Below are 19,451 nucleotides of genomic sequence, written 5' to 3'. Positions count from 1 at the left end.
GGTGAGCCCGGTGTTTCCCGTATCATCTTGTGTCCCCTACCATCCCTGTGTCTTGTGGAGGAGTTCAGGACATGGACAATAAAGAACCCGAGAACTTACCTTGATGTACTGGCGGTCCATCATTGTTACACTGGCGGTCCATCATTGTTACACTGGCGACAAGGATGGAATGGTAGGTGGACAGCCTTTCCTTTGGTGCTGCTGGGGGGGGTGCAGCACTCTTGAAACACCGCCCTCCGTGAGTCCCCCCACACCCAGGCGGGCCTGTGCCCATTGGCCCGTGATATTGAGTTTGCAGCCCTCATTGGGGCTGTGCCAGTGATGCCGCATTTTTGTCCGGAGGCGCATCTGTGGTTTCTGTGGCCTTTTTAATTAAAGATGGCTGGGTATCCTGGTGGTGGCGGTCCTGAGGAGCTGTGATTACTTGTAATATGGAGCGGTTCCTGATGAGCGCCGGGGGCTGGGCGTTCGATCCGCATGAGGAGTGTCGGGCCGTTGGTTTCTGCGTTGGTGGCCTTCCACTCAGCGTCTTGCGATATCTGAGTGAGGAGCCTTACTTCGGCGGTGCTGCGCAGGGTGTTTGGCCCTCGTGACTGCCCCACCCCCTCATTCGGGTTGCGGCTGGTTAGGGGCGGTCCTTCCGGCTGGACCCTTTTTGGTGGTTGAGCAGTGAGTCTTCCTTATTGGCATCGGGCGAGGAGTGTGCCGTTAGTGCCGCTCGGAGGATTTTGACGCCGCACTGGGGAGAATGCGACACACGTGTGTGTGCTGAACGGAGTTTCAATAGCTCCGTTGATCGTGCGTGGCCAGTGGCTCCGAGCACTAAGATGACGTCACAGCCAGGAGAGGCGGTCCCAGTGGTCACGTGTAGTGTGAGCACTGTTGTTTGCGTGTCTAGCCTCGCTCTCGTCTCATCCTTGGTTGGAAGCGACGCGCCGATAGGTAGCGTGTGATCCTATCGCGTGCTGTATTTAGTCGGCTCTTCGTTTACACAGCAGTGAAACGTTCAGGGAAGATTCTTTCTGAGTGTGCCACCAGATGGAACACAACATTTTCGCAGCGTTTGAGCATGGCATGGACTGCTATCTTCGGCTCATCTTGCGGTAGTGAACGTCCGTGGTGTGCTCCCTGTTACGGATGCTCTTGCTGAACTGGGTACAATGTATTCGCATTGCCTTTACGAGGAGACATTTCATGAGACTACAGAGTGGTCTTGTGCCAGCCAGGGGTCTTTTATCAGGTCAGTGTTCGGGCCGTATGTGTGGGCGTGAGTGAATATATGTTGTGGCCAATATATTAAGGTTGGGTGACTGGGGTACTAGCTTTAGGCCTCGGGGGTACTGTCAGGGGTATGTTATTAAAGGCCGTTGTCTCGTGCCTTTGTGGTCCTTGTTGTGGCCTTCCGTGGGATAGTGAACCATGTATAGGGGTTTAGTGTTTTTTCCTTTGGTAACTCCCATATGTGAGGGAGGGGGGGGCTTGCAATGTAATTAATACTGCAATGCGGATGACCAAGGCCATGGCTGTGTTTTAGCTGTGGCGGAACGTATTCTCTGGGTCAACTTAACCCCACATTTGTGGATTGGGGTCTGAAGTATTTATGGAGGGGAATACGAATATCCGTTAATGTGACTTTTCACCGAACACTGACTTTCATGGAAGTTGTCATTGTGTGGTGCCCAGGAGCTCAAAGCTGGTGGCATTGAGGGATGGGCTGGGGGTCATCATCATCCAATGTTTTCACATGTGATGTATTTTTTCACCTTTGAACATGTGATGTGTTTTCATAATGTTGCATTCAAATTCCATCCTTGTTATGCAATGTTACCAAATGGCATTTGTACATGCTTGATGTCGTCCGTGTTGGGGTGTGAGTGTGTGTGCAGGTGCATGCTGTAGTTTGGCGCTCCTGTAGTCACGTGTTATTACAGCATTGGAATGTTTGCGCCTTGTATGAGTGGCGTTGTGGTTGCTGTGTGCAGTCATGGGTTGAGTTGTTTTGCCCGTGTGTTTTGTGTCATGAGTGCATGGTCACAAGTGCATGTGTCCTTGTGTAGTGCCTGGTTCAAGCCGGGGTTGGTCGCTATGTTTTGGCACTCAGGGGTGTTGATCTCTTTATCTTGAGTTTCCTTCGGTGTGTTCCAGGTTAGGTGGCAGTGGTGTTTGTGTTATGGTCTTTAATGCCTGATGGGTCAGGGTAGGTCGCTATCGGCCCGAGCGTTGCGTTGTTGTTTCTGGTGCCTTAGGTTGCAGGGTTGGTTACCTTTGGCATACTTGTTCCGTCATTAGTGTCTGTGTTGTCAGAGTTGGTCGCTTTTGGCGTGGTTTGTGTCGAATTTTAGATCATTCACAGCTTCCGGCCTATTGGCCGAGATGGGTTACTATGGTTTGGAGTTTAGCTTTACCAGTGTGTTTCCTGATTCCGAGTGTGGTAAGTCAGGTTGTCTCCTGGTGTGTTCAATAACAGTGTTTTGTAGGAGGATGGAATGACTAGCAGTTTGTGCAGAGGCGCAGTATTGGGTTGTGGTTCTTCCTTATACTGCGGTTCGTGGTTCCTCGGCCATTGTCAGGCTTTTGTTGTTGCTTCCTTTGGCGGCGGTTGGTTAGTGCTCGGAGGGGCAGCTCTGAGACTTCGGGGTGGTAGACCGAAGTGGAAGGTGATTTGTGCTAAGGTGGTTAAGTTGTAGTTGTGTTAGTGTTGGCTAACAATAGTTTGGCTAGGGGTGGCAGCCCTAGGTCCTGAGGGGCAGCTCGGGACAGGCGCAAGTGCTCAGTTTGTTATTTTTGTGCCCTCGAGGTGTGGTTGCGAGGGAGTGGTGAGTTGTTTTTAGGTTGCATGCCGTTGGCACTTTCGACTTGGTCCGAGGGTGTCCTGCAAATGCTGTCCTTTCGTGTGGTTCCCATTATTGGTGTTACCAGGGTTTCTGTACATAGGCGGCCGTTGTGTTGCGGAATTCTGGTAGTGTGTTGTGTTGGGGTGTTAAGGTCTTGTGCTGGTCACATTACCTTGTCATTCTTTTGTTTTCCCATGGAGGGAGTGGTGTAGTAACTGGCTTTGTGTTTCTAAGGGGAGGAGAAGTGTAGTAATCTGGCCTACAGATTAGCTTTGAGTGTGAGGTCATCTGTAGTGGAATGTTTGTGTGGAATGTTTGTCTGGAGGGGCTCTGCTGGTGACAGTTGGAAAGGAGAGTGAAGCAGTGAGCTGAGAAGATGGGTGTCGGGGTGAGCCCGGTGTTTCCCGTGTCATCTTGTGTCCCCTACCATCCCTTGTCTTGTGGAGAAGTTCAGGACATGGACAATAAAGAACCCGAGAACTTACCTTGATGTACTGGCTGTCCATCATTGTTACAATATTCTTGATAAAGGTCCACAGAAGGATCCCGTTTCATGTCGCACTTCAAAAAAGGGTTATGGCAAATTGGGAGGTCCCTGAATCAAGTCCAGCTGTGAATAAGAACCTCACCAAGAAGTACAACAGGCCCTCAAGTAGCGACCCAAGCTATCTGTCAAAACACCCAACATCAGATAGCCTGGTAGTTCAAGCAGCGATGGCTACTTTCAAACAGGCTGCTTACCCAATCATCCCACCAGACAGGAATGATACGCGTTTCTACGCTCGATCTAGGAAGCTATTTTTTGCCTTCATGGCTCTCAAGTCTGCAAACGCCACTTGCACCTTAGCAACATTTACATTCACAGCTACTTTACCATAGGCCGCTGCCTCAGCCGCCTCAAAACCTTTCTGAGCCCTTAACCCACAAGACCTAGTTGGGGCGGCAGACTCACTGCATCTGCAATAATGGCAGTGTATTACTTCGGATGAGTGAGTGTTGGAAACAGTAGCACAGGGTTACTGCCTCCGCTTTCCAAAAATGCCTCAGTACCATCCACGGGGTAGCCAATTTTGAGCCTGCTAGGGAAAGGTGCTATAGAACCAGTACCTGTAACGAGAGGAACAAAGGGTGGTACTCTCACTATTTCCTAATCCCCAAGGAAGTACAGAGGATTGAGACCCATCCTGGACTTGTGATGCTTGAACAAGTTCCTCAGTAAGGACAAGGTTGAGATGGTGACACTTTGTCAGATCCTTCAGGCCCTCCAGCTCCAGGATTGGGTGGTGTCATTAGACCTTCTGGAGTCTTACTCTCATGTGCCTATCCATCACAAGCACAGAAAGTACCTGAGGTTCGCTGTTAGCGGTTATCGTGATCAGTTTCGAGTTCTGCCATTCGGGCTGACCTCCGCCACAAGGGTTTTCACTAAACTTCTGAGACCCAGTCTACATTCATTGTAGACTGGGTCTCAGAAGTCTAGGGATTCACGTCTATCCCTTCTTGGACGATTGGCTAATCAGGGCACATTCTCCCGAACAAGCCCTGGAACATCTCGGCATCACCTGCCACTGTCTCCACAGACTGGGCTTCTCCCTCACTTACAAGAATTCCCACATGATACCATCTCAAAGACTCCAATTAATTGGAACAGTACTGGATTCATCCTTGAGAAAAGGTGCACCAGCTGAGGTGAGGGCTCAACGCATTCTGCAGACTTTAAGGATGCTCAGCCTCATGGCATCCTGCATTTTCCTGGTGCCACAGGCTCGCCTGAGAATTAGGTTGGATCGCTCCAGTATGTTCTCAGGCTAGAGTGGTCCCAATTCTCGGGCAGGATGACCGACCTCCTTCAGGTTCCAAGCAGGGTCGCACAGGATCTGTGGTGGGCTTGCGAAGGCAATATTCTGAAGGGAGAACATTTTTGGCATCCATGGCCGGAGATTACAGTAGTTAAGGATGCCTCACTCACGGCGTGCGGAACCCACTCCAACAATCTGCGATTGTTGATCTCCATCGCAGTCCAAACTGCACATCAGCCTTTTGGAGCTGAGGACAAACAGACTAGCACAGAAGGCCTTTCTGCCCTCTTTACAGGGAAAGAAATGTCCCGATAATGACGGACAACACAGTGGCCATGTACTACCTAAACAAGAGAGGAGATGTGGTGGTTCACTACCGCTGTGCAGCGAGGCAATGCAGCTCTAGTTCTGGACAATTTTAAGAAGGAATCTCCCTGTCAACAGTTCACCTATCCGGAGAGGAGAACACAGCGGTGGACGCTCCGATCAGGCAGAGCAGTCTCCCACGAGTGGAACCTACCTCAGGAAGTCCTACAAGAGATATTCACGCTTTGGGGAACCCGTCAAGTGGATCTGTTCCCGACCAGTGTCAACCGGAAGTGCAAAATGTTCTGTTGCATAGAATTTCCCCCAAGAGTTGCTCTAGGAGACGCATTCGTAGTGGACTGGGAGTTTCCACTGCTGTACGTTTTTCCTCCAGTCCCCGTCATTCCTCATGTGATCAGGAGGTTTGGAAAGTTTGGGAAATCCATGATCCTAATTGCCCCAGATTGGGCCAGGAGGACCTGGTACCCGGACATTCTTGACATGTCCATCTGCCCTCCAATGCATCTTCCACAAAGAGAGGACCTTTTCTCGCGAGAGAGGGTCGGGTTCGCCATCCAGAGGTCAAGACACTCGTCCATCACACATGGTTTCTGAGAGGTTGAGATACAAGGATTGGGACCTTCCGGATGATTTGATGGAAGACCAACCACCTAATCCTTATACCGCTGCCGTTTGAATAAATTCTGCAGCTGGTGTAGGGAAAATGATGTGGACCATTTTCAATGCAATACACCTATGGTGATATATATTTTTTTTCTTTTTTACATTTAGCAACACTGGGGCTCCAGATTGGAACAATAAAAGGTTATTTGGCAGCACTTTAAATCTTCAACCGTACATCGTAAGAGGTATCTTATTTCAAGATGCCGTTAAGCATTACATTTCTTAAAAGTCTCACTAGCATATTCCCTCCTACACGTTTCCAAGTACTGATTTGGGACCTTAATCTTGTGTTGATATTTCTGATGTGTTCTCCTTTTAAGCCACTCCATTCATGTCCACTAAGACTACTAACTTTCAGAAACATTCTGTTTGTTGTATTGACATAAGCCCGCAGGGTGAGTGAGTTGCATTCCTTGTCTAGTAAGCCTCCATTTACTATTTTTCTTACAAGGACAAGGTTGTTGTTAGTGTTTAACTTTCTTTTCTGCCAGAAATGTTACCTGATTTTCATTTATCCTCGAAAATCGTGCTTCCTACATTCTATCCGCCGCCTGATCCTGGCAAGGAAGAGAAAAGGCTGCATAGGCTTGATCCCAGAAGGACTTTGAGCTTTTACATTTCCCAAATGGCGAAAATACATCAACATGTCCAGCTTTTCATTGGGTACACTGCACACAAACTGGGTCTTCCAGTTACAAAACAAACTTTGTCCAGATGGATAATTCTTAATATTACAGAATGCTGCAGATTGGCCGGGAAAGATCCCCCAGAAGGCCTGAGAGCTCATTCCACAAGGGGCATGACAACATCGTCTGCTCTGTAAAGAGGGGTGCCTATAAAAGACATTTGTGCGGCAGCCACTTAGTCCACCGTTCACACATCTACTACTTATTACCGTCTGGATTCATCCTCTAGCCATGAAGGAGGATTTGCGAAAGGTGTGCTACATTCAATCCATGACAAATCGTAAGTCTGAAAATTTTTCCTCCTCCAAAACATAACTCTGCTTTGGGAGTCTATCAAAAAATGTGTTGTGTGGGAGAACACAATCAATTCACAGAACAAGTTACGTATCCCTGGTAACGTTCTTTCGCCTGGATGTTCCTCGCACATATTCCTCATCGTCCCTCCCAACCTACCTGTAGAATTTCCAGTGCATTACACTTTACGCTCTTTCAAAGTCTGGTACTGTCTGGGACTCACTGATGCTGGTATTTCTTCAAGAGGAAGGTGTAAAAACAGAACTGAAACTAACGGGTGCTGCGCGTGCTATATATACCGACGATGACGTTGACTCCGAAATGGAAGCCCTCGAGGTACATCGAGTCTACCGCATCGACGCACAGCGCCCTCTGACAGAATTTGTTTTTCAGAAGCAGCTGTAATGGAAGATATCTATAGAAGATATCAAAAGATGAGGAATATGTGGGAGGAACATCCAGTGCTAAGAGGTCTTGGACTAGATCTTCAACCTCGAGAGGTCATATCAAGTGAACCTCTTCCCCAACAGTGTGAGTTAGTTTGCTCCAAGGAATATTGCAGATACATTCATTGTAGACTGGAATACAGTCTCCTGCAGTTCCCGCCAATCCCAGTCATCTCCTTGGAAGTCTGTGAACACCATGATTCTGATTGCTCCAGATTGGGCCTGAGGATATGGTACCCAGACCCTAACTAGGCCATCTTTCTTACTCTGCATCCAACAAGAGTGGACCCCTCTCCTAATTGGTGGTACAAGAAAAGGGGGATGGTTTTAACTTGAACCTCAGCACCGTCAACCTTCATGTAAGGAAAATGAAAGGTGGTGCAAGGAGTGGGATTTGTCAGTTGACATTCTAGAAGTGCCCATTTCCGCCAGTAGGCCTGCTACTAAGTCGATCTGTGTCTAATGCGTGCGTACATTTATAGCTTGGCGTCAAGAAAAAGATCTGGATCCCTTGCTCTGCCCTAAAGCCTCTGTGGTAGATTTCGTCATTTCATTGGTGTGTCAGGCTCTGCAGATCTGTACAGGGGTTTTTGTCAGCAACAAAATAAACCTTATGCATTTTTTTTTCTCCATCCCATAAGTTGTGCAGTTTTTAAAAGGTTTGTTTTGTCATAACATAAGGCTTACACTTGGTAATTACCTGTTTTATGGCAGCTTCCTCTGAGCCTTTACATTCCTGCTTCCTGAGAATGATTCACTCCAGTTGATTTCCTTGGTAGCTATCACCTCTGACAGGAGAGGGGATGAGCACCATGTCTTATCTTTCAAACACCCATACATGATTTTCATATGAGTAAATAAATTACTCTTAAAAACCACCTTTGCTGCCGTAGGTGGTCTGAGTATCTCCTTTTCCAGAAAATGTTACTAGCTGTTTTCGATCACCCTCCCCACCTTTCCATGGTGGCAGAGATTTAGGAAGGAAAAAAGGCCTCGCAACTACATTTCTAGAAGACAATTCAGGAAAGATGACAAGCAAGTTTCCAAAATGGGCAAGGTAGTCTCAAAACAAAACCTTTAGTGGATAATGCTTTATATTTATGAATGCTCAGTCTAGCATGGAAAGAAGGGCCAGAGGACCTCAAACATGAGGGTCCTAGTGGCCACTCCACCCGTAGCCATTTATCAGGTGACTCCCTGCAACTCTTTACACACCTGGACCAAGCATCATTGCCTAGATTGCTTGTCAGGGCAGGATGCTTGTTTTGGTTGAGCTGTTCTACAAAGCTTTCTGGTTTAGGTGATGTTTCTTGTGCTGTTCACTCCTTCAGATACTTTACTGCTTTGAAAGTCTTATTTAAGGTGAGGAATGTATGGGAGGATACTTTTGGTAATGTTCTTTCTTATAGTCTCTTCCCACAGATTCCTTATAGCCCTTCCATCTAGCCCTTCAGACAGAGAGCTTACTTAAAGGGGTAGTTCACTCAAAAATGTTATTGTTTAAAAAGATTGCCCATGATAAAAAAAATATATACAAAAAACATATTTTTACAAAAGCTCCTATGTAATATATTCAGCAAATGAGCTTCAAAGTCAGGATTTTTAATCACATGGGAGGATACTCTCTGGCAGCAGCAATAAGCTTAAGCTCTCAGTAAGGGGACACTTGCTTGATTACTGCCGTGAGAGCAGAATTAACATGAACACAGGAGGCTTATTAATTTCACAAAATGGATGCCTCCTAGTTAAGACTTTGAGCATCATTTGCAGAAAAGTTTACATAGGAATGTACTCTTACGTCCCGTCCCCTTTCCTCAATACTGCCTAGGGACGGGGGACGGGAGACGGAAACTGTTTGTTTTGTTTGTTTTTTTTCACCAGAAAAAAACCTTCTTCCTCTTTAAATTTAGAGGCCCGCGTGGGGTGCGGCCCTGGGAGCATGTTGTACCCTGACTCCGGCCACCGGTGCCACACCCCTGCCCCCTTTTCTGCGTCGACGGGAACGGCACGATTTCACCAGCGCTCCTGGGTTTTGTCCTGTGATGTAATACCACGCGCTCTTTCCCGGATTCTTCTTCTATCTTTTTATCTGTCATTTAGGTACATGGTCCTCCGGCGTCACCCTCCTCCCTAGCGCATGTGGATTAGTGGTTTTCAGCAGGTGTCCAGCCTGCTAGGGGCTCTCTCCTACGTCCGACCCCCCCCCCCCCATGCTCTTTGCCTCTGCTGCCTTGGCCCGGCCACGCTGGGAAGGTTGTACCGCGTGCAACGCATTGACTCCTCGCGCACTGAAGAACAGGCTAGCTAGGTCGAGGGAGCTCTTCGAGAGGTCTCCGCCAGAGGACTTGAAGAACTTTGTCACAGAGATCGAGGCCCAAAGGGGGGGTGCTATTTTCCATCACACCCTGTAAGGGAGAACCTCTCAGGTTCTGGTACCAGCACACACACTGAGGCTTGTCCAGCTGCCGGCCTCTTGGCCGAGGGGTTGTCCGACCCTTCTGGACACAGTACTGAGGGACCGCAAGGTTCTTCTACCGGTTGTACACTGGAGGGGGTACCGCCGGCTCAATGTCCAAGGGGGCGCCTGCACGCAGCACTACCGGAGATACTGCCGAAGGGCAATACGCCATACAGGCCTAAGCCTGAGGTACAGGGTAGGTCTCTCGCTCCACCACCAAGAGTCTTGGAGGAGGCCAGGCCCAGGGAGCTATGCACTACGAATTTGGCACGCAACTCTACAAAATGGCCACCGGACCAGACAAATTGGCTCGTCCGATGCCACTCCTAGGAACAGAGCAGGCAGGTCAACAAGTTTCAAGGTGGGACTTGTGTCATCCAGGTACAAGTCCTACAGTTTATCCATCAGCAGTGCAGGGCAGGTTCCCCCTGCAATCTAGGCAAAGTGCCCTCCGGCCCCAGCAGCCCCCAGCAACTTCGTCAATATCTCCTGCCACCTGTTCAGCCTCTGAAGACAGGTTCTTCGAAAGGTTCCTGGCACTGATGCGAACTCTTCAGATGACGGCCATCCTGCGTGATGCAGTCAGGGACTTGCTCCCTCCGGTCACCCCACCGGCGCCCATAGTCATTCCTCCCATGGCTCCGGCACCACTGGCCCCAGCGCAGCACCCAGTGCCCCTGCCGGCCACTTTGATTCCAGCTCCCCTGCCTTCCCCAGTTCAAGCGGTTCCACAACAGCCTCCACAGCAGCCTCCGGCTCCGGTCCCCACACCGCAGCCCAGTGCGGCCCAGCACTCCTACACCAGCTCCGGACACTCAGGTGGACACAGACGAGGAGGAGGACCCTGACACGCCGTCGTCAGCGAAGGCCTCCCACGACAGACTTGCAGGTTTGACAGAATATTTGTCCCTTCCTCAACCCGAGGTAGAGCAGCCCGAGGAGGGGGTTCTTGGCAGAAGTCCTCACCCTAAGACCCCCTACCAAGACGGGTATCTCGATGCAGAAGGACGTTGTGGCTCTGGCCAAGAAGGGGTGGCAGCCACTAATCAGAGGCTTTGGCGGGAAATAGCGGACTTCCTTCCAGTGCTTCTGGTGCAGAGCCATGCACGCTTCAAGACTGGTCTAGGAGAATCCAAGCTGGTAGCACAGGACATCGTGGAGTCCACTGTGGCCCACATCGATACCTCTGGCCGGGCCATCTGCATCGCCACGGACATGAGACGGACGGCCTGCTTTGGGCTACTAACTTTAACCCCAACATCCAGGATTGCATATTGGGCCTTCTGTTCGAGGGTAGTGCCCTCTTTCACTCTACCATTGACGAGAAATTAGATCAAAAGAACAGCTCGCAAACTGCGAAGTCATTATCCGAACGAAGGCCACGCCCAAGGTGTACACCCAGTCACATCAACGCTCGGACAGGGGGCGGTCGTTCGGCGGGTTCCGGGGCTTCCAGGAACAGAGGTCGAGACAGCCTGACTAATCGCTGAGTCAGCACCGGCACAAGCAACAAAAGGGGACGGGGGAGCAAGGGCTTCTTCCAGTCCGCTTCCTCCTCAGCAGCAGCCTCAGAAGTTGAGAAAGCATAACGCGTCCCTTCGGGTCCACATGTCTCCGGTGGGTGGCAGGCTTGCCTTCACGTGCATTATTGGTGCCAGAACTTTGCAGACCCCTGGATCGTCTCTGTAGTATCCACGGGGTACCGCCTACCAATACCTCCCTCTCCTCCCCTCCACTCCCGCATATTGGGATGGCAACTCTGTTGGCGGAGATCCGGTCGCTCGTCGAGAGCCAGGCAGTGGAAGAAGTCCCAGCCTCCCAGAGAGGATTGGGCTTTTATTCCAGGATTTTCGCCATACAAAAGAACCAGGCTGGCCTGAGAGTTGTGTTGGACCTATCCACCCTCAACCTCTCCCTTCCTCTTCATAAATTCAAGATGCTTATGCCAGCACTCATTGCAGAGACACTAGACAAAGGAGACTGGATGTGCTCCCTGGATCTGACGGACGCCTACCTACACGTCCCGATTTGCCAGCCGCATTGCTCCTTCCTATGCTTCAGGATCATGGGCTGTCATTTCCAGTACAAGGTGCTGCCCTTTGGCCTCAACTCATGAATGCAGTGGCAGCCCTCCCCAGGGCCACCATGTATACCCGTATCTGGAAAACTGGCTCGTCAGTGGGAGATCTCTGGAGAGGGTTACCCAAACTTCCTCCACACTTATGAACACAATCCACGACTTGAGGTTTACTATCAACTTCAAGCAGTCTCAGCTGCAGCCCACGCACAGCCTCACCTTCCTGGGCCTCATCTGGGATACGAGCTCCGAGAAGGTCTTTCCCACGGAGTAGAGGATTACGGCCATCAAGAGGGCCACTATGCACTTCCTTGCCAGAGCAGTGACTTCGGCCTGGCGGTACCAGCACTTCTCGGGTAACATGGCAGCGGTTCTACTGGCCCTGCCGCACACGAGACTCAGGATGAGGTGGTTACAGCTGCACTTCGCAGCCTCATGGAATCAGGAGAAGGGCTCCCAAGCGGAGCTGATCAGCATATCTCCTTCTCTCCACCTGGACCTCACAAGGTGGTCCAGGGACTGCAACCTGCGGATGGGCCAGCCCTTCCGGCAGCCGGCCCCACAGGTCACCATCACTACGGACTCCTCCCTAGAAAGCTGGGGAGCCACTCTGGACAGCAGCGTCCATGGAGTCTGAACACGGAAGGAGCAGGAGTCCCACATCAACTGGCTGGAACTCCGGGCCATCTGGCTAGCTCTCAGAGCTTTCCTTCTGCTCAATGGGGGGCAAGACCGTCCTTATCCAGACTGACAACTCCACCAGCATGTAATATGTCAACAAGCAGGTGTTAGGCAGAAACCTGTGCAGTTCCCTTAGAGACCACTGCAAAAGGCTTAAGACTACAAGTGTTGGCCGTAAACCCAATTGGTAGCAGTCTGTACCACCCGGATTTACCTGGTAGCTGTGGCTGAGCAGCCAGACTTCTCTCAAGAAGAGTTGGACAGTATATAGAGTATACAAGATAGGTACCAAAATACAGTAGCAAGCAAGCACTGACCAGAGCTTTGGTATCAAAGTATATAATTATTTATTTAAAGGCACACTTCTAGAAAAACTCCAGCACTATTATTGTAAGCAAGTTCAAAACACAGTCACTATTCATATATATACATCCCTTAGTCCTTATTAGACAAGTCTTAGTTAACACCACTTATTTTCAGACAGAGGTGAGCGCTTAACTAAAGATGGCACTCCAATAAGTTACCAAAAAAGGGAGGGAAAAGGCAGAAATTAGAAAAGCACACAACACTAATACTTTAGAAGCACCCAACAAGGCAGGAAAGTCAGAGTCTACTAGTGAGCAAAAAGTTCAAAGGCCAGGCTCCCTCTTGGAGAGAACAGAGCACCAATGCGCCCAAGATCACACAGTTTAAGAGGCTTTGAAAAAGTCTTGCAGAGAGTTCAAAAAAGGAATTAGTTCAGCTCAGAAAAGTTCAGTTAGCCAGCCTAGGGTCAGCCCAGGTGGTAAGTCGAGGATTTAGTAGTCACCCCGTACAGACCGTTGCAAGGGAAGCTAGGCGGACATAGTACCTTTAAAATGGAGAGGATCCTCCAGCGGGGGCAGTTCCTGGCAGCGGGTGCAAGTCGCGGCGTCGTCCAGAGGAAGAGAAGGTCTCGACGTGAAGGAAAGCTGAAGGTCGTTGCACTGCCAGGGAAGAAACCAGCCGCGGAGTTCTCCGGTTAAAAAGTACTACCCTTTTATTCGCGGTAGTGTTAAATCGTGGTATCCCGGTTGCCGGGGTGCTTGGCACAGGCAAGGCGGCCACGAGATGATTCGGGAAGGCGAAAAGACAGGCAAACTGGTTATCCCCACCAATCAAAGGAAGAAGACTCCTCAGATGAAGATCTTCTCTGTCGTCGGGAAAAGTGGTGAGACGGTTCAGCAGGGCTCCACCGGTAGTGTCGTTGTTGCAGGTCGGCTCAGCTTCTCCCTCCTTGGATTCTTAGGTCCTGTGGCGACGTCTGAAGTTCCAGTCCCCAAAGCCCTGCTTTTATGCAGACAACCCCCATTCATCAGTCCTAGCTGTCACTCAAACATGCTAAGTGGTGAGCCGGGCGGCTCACCACTGGGCCATTCGCACGAGTCCGACTTGAGTTGCCGAGGCAACTCAGTCCAGGGTGCCTAAACCCCCCTCACACACATCCTGTAGACCCAGACAGAGTGGCACCACTTTTGGAGGCTTCTGTGGAGAAGCCCGCCAAAAAGTGGAACAAAGGGCTCGACTTGGGTTGGAGTTACAGAGGCGAACACAAATGCCATTTTAAAACCGAGTTCTGACAATAAGACCCAACCGGGGAATAAATATTAAATAAATAACCCGACGGTATCTTTAACATTGCACCAAAAAGTGGTGCGTTTAAAATGAATGGGAAAATCCCATAGTAAATATTCTCAAGGAATATTTTGCGTGGTAACCACTGCCACCAGCCAGAAACTCGACGAGGGGGGACTGCACAGTGCCCCCTCGAAAAACAGACCCAGGGGTAATCTAATTACCCCTACCAGTACTTCCACAATATGATGGTTTGTACTGGTTCTGTTCACAATTTAAGACTAGTAAAGTCAATTGTGACTTTACATGCCCTGGGAGACAGTAGTCAGTCCCAGGGTATGGAGTCTATGTTTGGGGGTCACTATGACACCCCTGTGTTACTGCACTGAGGGTGCTGTGTAACACACTTACCAAAAACCACATTAAACCCTATGGAGTAAAAGACCCCATAGCCCATAAAACACATTACAAAGTCAAAGGACATCTCAAATCATGTCTAAGAGTGGGAGTAAAAGAGTCTCACTCTTAGCAGGAGAAAAAAAATAAACCCCAAAAATCCAGCAAAGCTGCTGGGGGACTCACTAGGTTTGGGAAATTAGCCTTAACAGAGAATTCTCCCTAACAGCAGGGGGGTACCATGCCCCCTCCGCTTTGCAGCCTGGCGGTCTGCGTGTGAGAATGGGCCCTGGAGAACAACATCTACCTCATGGCTGTCCACCTCACGGGAGAGGCCAACTTGGAAGCAGACAGGCTCAGCAGACTGGGAACGGACAATTACAACTGGCAATTGAACGACCAGGTGCTGCTGACGGTCTTCAACAGATGGGGGAACCCACAGTTGAGTCTGCCTCCTGGAAGAACAGGAAGTGCCATCAGTTCACGTCTTGGCAGGGCCCCAGCTCCGTGAGTGATACGTTAGTTACGGTGGGACGACATGACTGCCTATGCCTTTCCTCCCACACCCCTGGTCCACAAGGTGATCAGCAGAATAAAGGAAGCTTGTCACCTCAGCATCATTCTGATAGCTCCATGGTGGCCGGCGAGACCGTGGTTCTCCGACCTGCTCAGCCTCACAGACAGACCAGCCATTCACCTTCCGCTGGGTCCAGCCCATCTCCTGTGACAGGAGGGGGGCAGGGTCATACACCCCGCCCCATAGAAGATAGCCCTTGCAGCGTGGTTCCTGAGCAGGTCACCCTCGGGCACCTGAGACTATCACAGGCTAACCTCGAGATCATTCAGGGTGCCAGTAGCAAGGCTACCAAGAGCCAATACAGGAGTAAATGGACTAGGTTCTGTCATTGGGCGGACTCTAAGGAGATCGACCCCCCTTAGGTGCACTCTGGATGATGTGCTCTCCTTCTCGGCACACCTTGCACACTCAGGCGTACAGGTAGACGCACGTCACACTTATCTGGCAGCCACAGGGGCCTACAGAAATTCGGAAGAGGTCTTCCCTTTCCTCCATACGTCCCACCATCCTGCCCACTAATAATACGGGTGTCATTAGGCAATGTTAAATATTGTCAATGCGTCAATGGGGACTGAGGTGTGGCGCCGGTAGGCGGCGTCCGGGTAGCGCTCCCAGGGCCGCACGCCCGCGCGCCTCTAAATTTAAAGGGGAAGAAGGGGTTTTCTGGTGAAAAGGGTTCCGTCTCCCGTCCCTAGGTAGGGACGCCCATGCAGTACGGAGGAAAGGGGACTAAGAGTACCTTAGTCACTACAGTGAGTAACTTGTAATTTTTGCTAAAATATTTTTTCTATACATTTTTTTTAATCATGGGCAGTCTTTTTAAACAATAAAATGTTTGCACAAACTACCCCTGAGCAGAGGGCGGAACTGAGGTCAAGGTTGTGGTGTGCGCTGTATATACAGAGTATGCTGTCCCTTCTAGAGCCAGGGTCAACCGTGCTGCGGAGAGCCTGTGCAGAGCCTGATGATGGAATACAAATGTCTGCAATCCAGCTAGCAATGGGAAGATATCTAAGCTAAGGAATCGTGGGAGAAGAAACCATAAGAAAGAGTATTACTGCAGATAGTAATTTCTTCTTCCACACTAAACCGATCCATTCTGCTCTTGAATACAGGCCATTAAAAACCTACCTTTCAAAACATGTATTGCTCTCTGTATGGCTAGAAATCGTTCAAGAGTCTACGCCACCAGTGATGTGACCATTTTTATTACATATCGTTATCTCGTCTTGTGAAGTTATTTACTTCTAATAATGCTTTTAAGGTTAAACTGAAAACTAATTATATATTCATTACTTCTCATTCATAGCTTCAATCGAATCGACATTCCTCCATATGAAAATTATGAGAAGCTCTATGAGAAGCTGCTAACGGCCATTGAAGAGACATGTGGGTTTGCTGTGGAATGACCTTCTCAGACCTATCTAAGACTTTATTTATATAAGTATTCATCAGAAAATCTCCCCATTGATGAGATGCAAGAATCGCCTGAAATACAGGAAACCTTTCCCTTTAACCATAGGACACTGTGAGGGGAATGGACAATAAAGAGGATTTTTATTTTCCAAGGAAAAAAAGGTCCTCTGGCCATTGCCATGCGACTACTCGGAGCTGCTATTTAAAAACTAATATCTTGAACTTCTGAAATGCTGACTTTTTCCATTTCAACAGCTAAACAGTATTCTACACTTAAAGACTACTACTATTTTTTTAAAAAGGTAATCTATTCCTTTGACCCGACTGGTTCCTGTTCTCTCATACACCAATGTGTCATCAGCCATCGGTACCAGAAACCTTTCTTCGGAGCATAAAATTCTGAAAGCACCTAGCTCTTCTTTTTATAAAAAAAATATATATATGTATGTTCCAATGACTCTAACGTTGCATAAAAGATAAAATGTGTTTCCTTGTTAACTGCATTTGTTTATTTAAAAATAAGGAAAGATTATATTTGTCATGGAGTTCGTTTTAAATGTAACCCAACACATTTTTTGTATTTTGCAAGCAAAGCAGGAAAGATCTGAATCAGACATTTATTTGGTTTATGTAAATTGTCTATATCTTTGCTGAGAGGTGTCCTTTTGTCCCATATATTTTGATTTGCTACTATACTTGGTGTAAAACATATAACAGACCCATTTTCTACAAGGAATAGTTTTCTAGATTTTTGTTAACCAACATTTTCATATTTTTCATAATAGAATGTCATCTAAAGTATTTTGGTTAAAAACGAATGCTCATCTTTTGCTTGGTATGGGACATATCACAAACCTATTGCTAATTCTTAGCTCTCAATTCTATTTTGAGCAGCAGCCCTTTCTTTCAACAAAGTTGAATGTATTCACATGCAGCCAGTTTCCCAGGGTGTACTTAATATAATCCCTCCTCGCACAGGAAATGCATATTTACAATTATATCCTATGTGCTTACATGGGCTGCAATCAAATGGAAGTCTGTGTGTTACAACTGCCTAGAGGTCCTACTGAAATGTTGGTCAAAAGCTTGATTTTACTTTTCATCATAATCATTGAAAAGGTCAGCGTATGACACTGCTCGTTAAGATCTGTCAACAAAACAAAGCATTGGTGGCGACCGGATCCTCAAACGTGGATATATTTTCACACAAATGGCAATGTAAACATTTGATCTGGTACATTTACCCTGTCAATGTGATACATTGAGCCCCCTTTTTAATGATCCATATATGCTGCCTACTGAACACCCGAAAAATAAAATATGATGGTCCATATTGTATTTCCCAGGAATCAGATTCATATTGAACAAACGGGTCTGAGTTTTTGTACATTTGCCGTTTGAAGCATTTGTCTTCTAAATCATGTTTATCTTCAGCATAGTTAATGCAGTTGGTTCAAGGTGCAACAGTACAACTGAAAACGCATATTTTTTATACATGGTCATGTTTTGTACCCTCTAAAACATAGGGAACCAGGCCACTTTATTCGTCTTTGTTTCAGTTGCTATCATTGACCATTGATGCAGCATCTGAGTTTACATGTGGCAAGTTGCCTCCGAAGAAGCTTGCCTCTACATCTTCTACGAAATAGTGTTCTTTGATAATGCATTTTTGTAAAGAGGAAGGGGATAAAATATTACACCAGATTTGAGTGCCTTTACATTTTGGAAATTTTAAATGTCATTTTGGATAACGTCACTAACCCCACTTTTGAAATTACAAAAAAAACACATGATTCATTTTTTGCTGTATGTCATAGCCTCTCAGATATTCATTTCAAAACCTTGCAAGTTGTTTCCTGTCAAACAGGTGCAGGCATACAAGTGCTCCCTGCCACGAAACATTGGACCTTTTGATCAATGTGAATATTTATTGTATTATTGGCTCCCTACTGGGTTTCTTCATTCATTCTTTAGCTGCATACTTTTCCAAGAGATACTGTGTAAGTATGTCCTACTTTTGTGCAGTTCTTTTCTGTTATACATGTTTTGATTATGAACAAGAGCCTATTTTGTGGAATTCAACATTGTGTGTATTGTAGAGGGTGTAATGTATCCCTCTAGCAAGAGTTTGGTCACGGTGCTGTGTACAGAATGTAAAGTATGTTATTAATTTTCTTTTTTTGCACATTGGTTCAGTTGCCATAATACTCAGCTGATTTATTTTTTACCAAATTCATTGTTCTATTTTATTGTTTATACTGACATGGTTTTTGTATTGTACTTATGTCCTGGGCACAAAATGTTTCTCCTGTTTTTCATAACACTACTTATGCATTGAATGTCTTGAGCCTATAAAATGGCCCTGTTGATGGAAGATGTATTGAAAAGATGAATTTGAAAGCTTTGCTTCATTGCTATACATGTGCTTCCTCATAAAGCTGACCATAGAATCATACCTCTGTCTTCTGACATAAACTAGCTGACATGTGCAATTTCCTGTACTTCTATTTCTAAGTTGTTGGCTCTATAAACTGTTCAGAGTTCTTTAATTTGTCCTAAGATGTAATTATTTTATACAACTTAATTGTGACTTGCCCTTTCTCTCCCACCCCTATCTGGCAAAACCGTGTACTTGTCATTTCCAAAATGTTTGTATTTATTGCAGTGTTTCTAGCCTTCATATGCCTCATATTTTTACGAGCTGTTACATGAGCTTTAAAAAAATAACACCTGTATAAAACAAATCTAACTGTATATTGTACCCACGCAGAAGTTGAGCAATAAATTGTATGCTGTTTGCACTGTCACAGCATCAATGATTTAAATAACTGTTTGGTTTGTTTTTCGTCAGGGATTTGGTTTGTACCTGACTGTGGACTCCTAATTTGAGTAGAAAGGGGTCTTTCATCAATTGGCGTTTCCTTTCTAGATTGAATAAAACAAGGTATTTGGTAGCCCAATTGGTAGTTTACATACTCTTACGTCCTGTCCCCTTTCCTCCATACTGCATGAACGTCCCTTCCTAGGGACGGGAGACGGAACCTTTTTCCCCAGAAAAAAAACTTCTTCCCCTTTAAATTTAGAGGCGTGTGGGGTGCGGCCCTGGGAGCATGCTCTACCCTGACTCCGCCCACTGGCGCCACACCTTAGTCCCCTTTTCCGCATCGACAGGAATGGGCCGATTTCACCAGCGCTCCTGGGTTT

General features: G+C 47.6%; 1 protein-coding gene across 1 annotated transcript in view; it reads left to right on the top strand.

Annotated features, from left to right (window-relative positions):
* SMURF2 (SMAD specific E3 ubiquitin protein ligase 2) overlaps window positions 1-19,075 on the top strand; it is a 1,271,870-nt gene extending 1,252,795 nt beyond the window's left edge. The window contains exon 19 of the mRNA XM_069655016.1: window positions 16,141-19,075. Coding sequence (XP_069511117.1) covers window positions 16,141-16,240 — 100 coding nt within the window. The 3' untranslated portion in view covers window positions 16,241-19,075. The remainder of the gene's footprint in view (window positions 1-16,140) is intronic.
* Window positions 19,076-19,451: the final 376 nt, after the last annotated feature.

Source organism: Ambystoma mexicanum, chromosome 3q (genome assembly GCF_040938575.1).
Source record: "Ambystoma mexicanum isolate Mex_15411 chromosome 3q, UKY_AmexF1_1, whole genome shotgun sequence".
Classification (NCBI taxonomy): domain Eukaryota; kingdom Metazoa; phylum Chordata; class Amphibia; order Caudata; family Ambystomatidae; genus Ambystoma; species Ambystoma mexicanum.
Note: the sequence above shows the minus strand (reverse complement) of the source record. Positions and strands in the feature narration are given on the sequence as shown.